The sequence below is a fragment of the Hyperoodon ampullatus genome (genome assembly GCF_949752795.1).
Source record: "Hyperoodon ampullatus genome assembly, chromosome: 8".
NCBI lineage: Eukaryota > Metazoa > Chordata > Mammalia > Artiodactyla > Ziphiidae > Hyperoodon > Hyperoodon ampullatus.
In genome coordinates, this window is record NC_136921.1 from 21,873,196 (window position 1) to 21,880,000 (window position 6,805).

A 6,805-nucleotide genomic window follows, 5' to 3' on the forward strand; every position below is an offset into this window, starting at 1 on the left:
TTTTTAAACGCCAATGCGCAGGCCCCACCTCAAGCCAATTAAATCAGTAGCTCTGGGTGGGAACCAGGCACCGGCTTTTATTCTGGGCATGGGGGTCGGCAACCTATGATTTACCCACCCCTCCAGGTGGTTCGGAGGCATGCTCAAGTTTGAGAACCACTGGCTTAGTCTACCCAAAGGCATTTAGTTTTATGGCAAATGCCTATTTTTCAAGCTCTACTAAGGACAAAATAAAACTAAATGGGTTTAAGTGGCTGAAGCAGGAACTGACCTGCTTCTACCAAGAAGACGGTGCCCAGGTGACTGGGGATGGAGTCTTCTCTTTGTGAGGCCTTTAAAGACCAAGCAGGCCCCACTATGTGTTCAACAATCTGGAACAATTTAGGGAGCGTCTTTCTACAGGAAAAGGAGAAGGTTAGAAAGCCTCTACCAAGAAAGTTATTTCTGAACATTTAAAGAGAGGAAAACACCCTAGTCTGAGATCACAGGCCACTCTGCATCCCGGAAATCAGGCGGAGGCCAACTACTTGCCGTATTTTCTGGAATCCATCTGTTTAAACAGCGCAATCAGGTCTTCTGAATAGCTGATGTCAGCCTCAAAGCGGGCCCGGGAGATGAGTATGCACTGCCCTTTGACGAAGGCAAGGGAGGGAGCTACAGGAAGGCAGGTCTGGGCTGCAGGGTTGCTGCTGCTGGTAGAGGGTGACTCCACGTGGCCCTCAGCCACTTCCAAAGGCTGCAGAGTGACAGCCTGGAGGTGCTGGGCTGCTTTCACTGCCGAAGAAGAAAAGGACAGAGGTGACAACCTGAGCGACTTTTACGTGGCCCTGGAATGCTAAGGCAGGCACAGGAGGAGGGCAGGAGCAGGGTGAGGAGGAAGTTCGCTGGGCGGGCAGGAGAGAAAAAGCGTAGTCAGATGCAGAAGGTGTGCAAGTGTGCTTTAATTGGGGCTTCAGGCAGTTCAGGATTTCCTGAATGTAACTCTTCTATTCCTTAGGTTTCCCAATTTTAAAAACTTAGAATTCAGAAATGAACAGGGGGGACAGGGATCTCACCAGGATGAGTAAACTTATCAGATAATTTCTGTGGCCATGTCAGAGAAGCCACCGAAGGAAGTCAACATACCAGAAATCACCCCCTTAACCCTGTTCCCAGGTCACTATTCTGTCCACCGCTGAGAGGACAAGGAAGGAGACACAGGATCATCAGGCCACAGACGTACAATGTTGACCCTTATTTTCTCTATTACTGAGGCATTTTATAGATTAATAGATTTGACGACATAGAACTAAACTGTCAAAAAACACAAACTGAAATGAAAGGCAAAACTAGTGAATAAAGATATTTGCAAGAAATATGAACAGAGCTCATACTTAAAAAAAAATACTAAGACCACATAAGATAAGAAGTTAGGCAACCAATTCAAAAGGGGGAAAATGACTAATAGACATTTGGAGAAACGTGCAACTCCGCAAACAATCAGAGTAATAAAAAGTCATTTTTAACTTATCGAACTTGCAGGATTAGAAAAATAGGTATCAGATAGGAATAAAACCTTTTGGAAAACAATTTGGCAATATACAGCAAGAGCCCTAAAAAGTGAGCATAATGATTCAACTTCTAGGAATCAATTTCAACTAACACAAGTTGAAAAAACAAAAATTTATAGACCAAGGTGTTCCTTACAGCTTTGATACTGGGGAAGCTAGGAGCAAATTAATATTAAACAAAAAGAAAATGATTTACCCAGTATACGACACATTCTTTTTTTTGGTTGCGCAGTGCAGCATGTGGGATCTTAGCTCCCTGACCAGGGATTGAACCCGTGCCCCCTGCATTGGAAGGTGGAGTCTTAACCACTGGACCACCAGGGAAGTCCCTATCACACATTCTTAAAATGGAGAATGTTTTATAGCTATTAGTTTGTTTGTTTTTTGGAAGAAATTTTGGAAAAGACAAAAGACGCTATTAAGTATGAAATCAGTTTTTTGGAGGTCGAAGTGGTTCAATAATGGACACGCACATTTTCATCACCCAGAATTAACTGTTTAACATGCACCATTAAAATAAAAGTGCTTTATGCAGGAACATTAAGTGAAAAAGGCAAGGTACAGATTACATTACATATAGAAAACACTGTATATCTTAATGCATAGGAAAAAAAGGCTGGAAGGAACAAAACTAAAATGCTGACAGTGGTTAAGTGAGTGGGGACAGACGGGGGTGGGGGAGGGTGGCTGGTTTCTCTTTGCACATTGACATACTTTCCACATGACCTACAGTGAGTGTGTGGTAGGGTTAAAAAGGCAAAATTCAGAGGTGGACCCAAACAAATAACAGGAAGACTGAAAGTCTTCATATGTTGCATTAATAAAAAGTATAATGTACTAAGATGACACAGCAATCATCAACTATCCGAAAATTAAGAAACAAGGGTAAAGGCACAAATCCATAGTTGCTGGGAGAATGTTCCAGGTATATCTTGGTAGAGAACAGATTGAGTACGCAAAACATTGAGAAGGATACAGACGAGCTCAACAATTCCTCATCAGCAAAATTCACCTGAAAGCTACAGACAGAATCTTGTGCCCAATGAGCTGTTAAAAAAAAATACGTGGAGCATTACCAAAAACAACCATACTGCACAGAAAACCTACATGAATGTGCAAAAGCATTAGTCATCTGAGTCACCATGCATTGTGGTCAGAGGACAGGAGTAAAAAGAGGACAAAACAGAGACTTTTAAACAGTCTCTGTAGGTTACTTTTGTATACATATATAAAAGAAAATCAAAAGAAAAAAAAATTGACATGACATGAAAAAAACTTCATAAGGCTTCCCTGGTGGCGCAGTGGTTGAGAGTCCGCCTGCCGATGCAGGGGACACGGGTTCGTGCCCCGGTCCGGGAAGATCCCACATGCCGCGGAGCAGCTGGGCCTGTGGGCCATGGCCGCTGAGTCTGCGCGTCCGGAGCCTGTGCTCCGCAACGGGAGAGGCCACAACAGTGAAAGGCCCGTGTACCGCAAAAAAAAAACAAACAAACAAACAAAACTTCATAACAGTGGAAATCACTGGTTTAACATGAGCAAAAACACAGCACCAGGTATCAAGACCTACAATGTTAACCCAGAGCACTGGGTCTCCTCCCCTCAACACCTAATAAATGGATTAAAATAATGGGAAAAGCGAGCTCCCCCAAACCTAGTGTCAAACATTTCAAAAGGCAGAGGACAAGGAGAGAAACAGGAAGTTCTGCAGGGAGCTGTCCCATTACCCCCAGCAGCTGTACTGATGATGTCAGAGAATTCCACCTCGTGCCCCAAATCTGTGGAGGAGTAACCTCACCATGCATCCTCCGCTTTTCCCTTTTTGAACTGGGTGGGGACAGAGAGGGCACAGAAATGGCTGCTGGGAGGGAAGCGTAGAACGGGAGGTGAGGACACTCAGGGCTGACTCTAACAGAGGTGCAGGCTTCAGGCACTAGGACAAGGTGACAAAAACCTTGGTGTAGGAGAGTCAACAAAATCTCAGAAGACAAAGTGGTGAGCACCCAGGGGCCCTGACCACCACCAGACATGACACAGGCTGGAGCCAGCTTGGGTAACACCCGGTCCCCGCACTCTCGCGTTTGTGTTGTCTGCTGAACTGTTACCATTCCTGGGAGCGGGGCCGGCACAGCTGCCTGGCATGGCTGGAGCCTGAAGTCCAGTGGGCACATACACTCTGAAGTCAGGTGGCTTGGGTTTGAATCCCAGTTGTACAACCGATTGGCTGTGTGACCCTATGTTAGTTACAGAGCCTCTCTGGACCTCAGTTTTCCCATCTGTAAAATGGTTGTTATAAGGAATGAAAGAGTTAGCATAGATAAGGGGCTTAGAACAGCGTAGCATGGAGCAGGTTCTGTAAGTGCTAGCTTTTGTTAGTTTGACCGGTGCCCTCCTCCCAAGGACCTGCCTCATTAGGCTGGCCATGGGGAGAAGGAAGAAGAGTACTGGGATGGCGTCCCAAAAGCCATCTGAACCACAAGCTAGACTGTATCTGCTACTCGAGGAACTTTTCAATACCAGCGTCCCCCTGCATGACGGGGGACCACACACCTACTTACTCAGGGCACCGTAGTCGGTCATGCTGAAGTTCCACGTCTTGGTGGCAGGATCTGAAATGAAACAGAAGTACCTGGTTTGCCCACAATAAGGCTGATGACTGCTGGTATGAGCTGTACTTGGACATTCAATAAGGGTTTGTTAAATGAATGAATGAATGCTAAGTTCAAAACAGTTGACTGAAAAGCCCCTACTGATGTACAAAATCCCCGTAGAGGACAAACACCAAATATAAATGAGGATAACGCTTTGGCTCTGCCCTTCTGGGAGGACCAACCTGAGCATGCCAGGTCACCTGGCTGAGCCAGTTCCATCGCCTTTAAAATGGAAATAACACCTACTTCTCACAAAAAACTGTTTTAGGCTTAAGTGCTACATGACATACAAAGCACCTGGCAGGGGAACTATTCAGCCATTCTCCATGTGGCCACGTGGCAGCCCCCAAGCATGGCAGCTGTTTGAAGGAACGTCTATTATAAAAGGAAACATGAGCTAAAACAGAAAATTTTTAACAACTGGATGGACATAATGTGCCAATGCACTCTCTTCATATTTATGAGAAACTGTTAGATTTAAAGAGACTCTAGGGCTCCCCTGGTGGCGCAGTGGTTGAGAGTCCACCTGCCGATGCAGGGGACATGGGTTCATGCACCGGTCCGGGAAGATCCCACATGCCGCGGAGCAGCTGGGCCCGTGAGCCATGGCCGCTGAGCCTGCGCGTCCGGAGCCTGTGCTCCGCAATGGGAGAGGCCACGACAGTGAGAGGCCCGTGTACCGCAAAAAAAAAAAAAAAAAAGAGAGAGACTCTAGAAGTAGGAAAGACCATCTGAAAGAACTAGATGGAAGACTCATTACCGTAACGTCTGCTGGGCAGACTCTTAAACACTGCAATGAGCTCTTCGCTGTATCCAATCTTCACCTGGAAACGATCACCGATTTTTATGCATGTTCCCTGCTGGGAGCCTGCTGCTTTGCGGAGTGGGGTCCCTGATTTCTGTTGTAGTCTTTCTTCTGTCCTGGGCATCACACTCCATGAAACGTTCTGCCCAGAGGTGGAGGGTCTTGCCATCCTGGCCTCTAATTCAGGATCCCTGGGAGGCTGTCCAGAGGAAGAAGCTGCCGTTTCCTGGAAATTCTTTGCTCTGGCCAAAGGCTCATGAGTTGTGTTAACAAAGGGTTTCGATTTGGTCTTGTGTGAAGCCTGAATCTGACCTTCCTCTGACCCATAAACCCAGAGCTGTTCGCTGGAGACCGCTGGAGGACTGTTTGCCAAGGGAGGGGAGATCCCAGCGAGGGTCACTTGATTTGGCGGGCGGTGGCTCGGGCAGGCTGTGGGCATCTCTTCTTGCCTCTGCCATGTCCCCTTTGCCTGCTCTGAGGTGCTGAGTTGAAAACTGTGGGAATTTTGAGGTCTCTGATCACCATCCGATGAACTCCTGGGATTCTGTTGCTTGAAAACGACACCATGGCTCCCTGACTTAGAAGGATCCTGGTGGAGGTGTCTGGAAGGGCCCTGCTTGGACTGGGAAGGTTTGGCAGCAATGGAGGAGCTCGAGAGTGTGTTCTGATGCTGTTCTGCTAATAATTTCTCAGCTCTACGTGCCAGAGCCTTTTGCCGATTCTCTTCGATTTTTTTCCTCTGTTCCTCTGTAAGAGGCAAGGACATTTTAACAGGGAAATGTTCATGCAGGAATGTCAATCTTTAATTGGAAACTTGGCAAAAGCTGAGAAAGGAAAAACAATATTGAAATAAACATTAAATGTATGTATTTGCTTACCTTGATTTTAACACTTTTGTCCCAGGAAATGCACAAGGAGCCAAAGGATATATGAAAGTTTCTTTTATAATTAAACACATACCCACACAGATAGTAGGCAGCATATGCCAAAAACCATGACTCTGACAAAAATAAGCAAGGTCGATCAAATCCAAAGCCAAAAAGGTATTTCAACTGCAATGTTTTTCTCCCTCTCATCCACCAGCCAACATGAGTTATCAGATCCCAAAAAGTTATATAGTGCAACCTAAATCCATCAGATAATGAGAAGGGTGACATTTCAAACTAGAAAGGATAATGGATTAGACTGACATAGACCAAAACAAACACATACCATGGCGTGACACTTGCTAAAACAGCCTCCTTCCAACCTGGAAGAAGGAAAAAAGCATTAGCATCACATACACTGCACACTAAATTCACCCCTCGAATACCATCGTTTCATCATTCCTGGCAAGTCAATCTGCAGGTGGTAAACCCACCACCGTAGACCAACGAGTGACTCTTCTGGAAAAATAAGGAAAAAAAAAAAAAGTAATACGCTCATTGTACAAATTCAGACGCTACATAAAGATGTAAAGAAAAGAGTAAAATTAATCTGTAATCTCAGTATCCATCAATAACCACTGTTCATAGTTTAGAGTACAGTATAATTCTGATTTTTTTCTATCATATCCATAGATACAGGTCATGTATAATATTTGGAAGACATATGATTTATTACAAAATAGGATCATTATATATGTTCTGTTTTGTATCCCTATCCCGATTTCTTTTTTCCAATTAATTTACTTAGGTTATTCTTCTATGAGCTGAGCCACTTTTACAATACTCTAGACCCAGGCGCTGGACACCAGTTTCTCTGGCTTGATTCGAACTGAAGAGCCGCTACCCAATGTAACGCCACGTAATGTTTATAACGAT

The 6,805-nt window shown here is 45.1% G+C and overlaps 1 protein-coding gene across 1 annotated transcript in view; it reads right to left on the reverse strand.

Annotated features, from left to right (window-relative positions):
- SMARCAL1 (SNF2 related chromatin remodeling annealing helicase 1) overlaps window positions 1-5,769 on the reverse strand; it is a gene marked incomplete at its 5' end in the record, with an annotated part of 50,650 nt that extends 44,881 nt beyond the window's left edge. Inside the window, 3 exons of the mRNA XM_079709888.1 lie at window positions 532-774; window positions 4,106-4,156; window positions 4,959-5,769. Coding sequence (XP_079566014.1) covers window positions 532-774; window positions 4,106-4,156; window positions 4,959-5,769 — 1,105 coding nt within the window. The remainder of the gene's footprint in view (window positions 1-531; window positions 775-4,105; window positions 4,157-4,958) is intronic.
- Window positions 5,770-6,805: the final 1,036 nt, after the last annotated feature.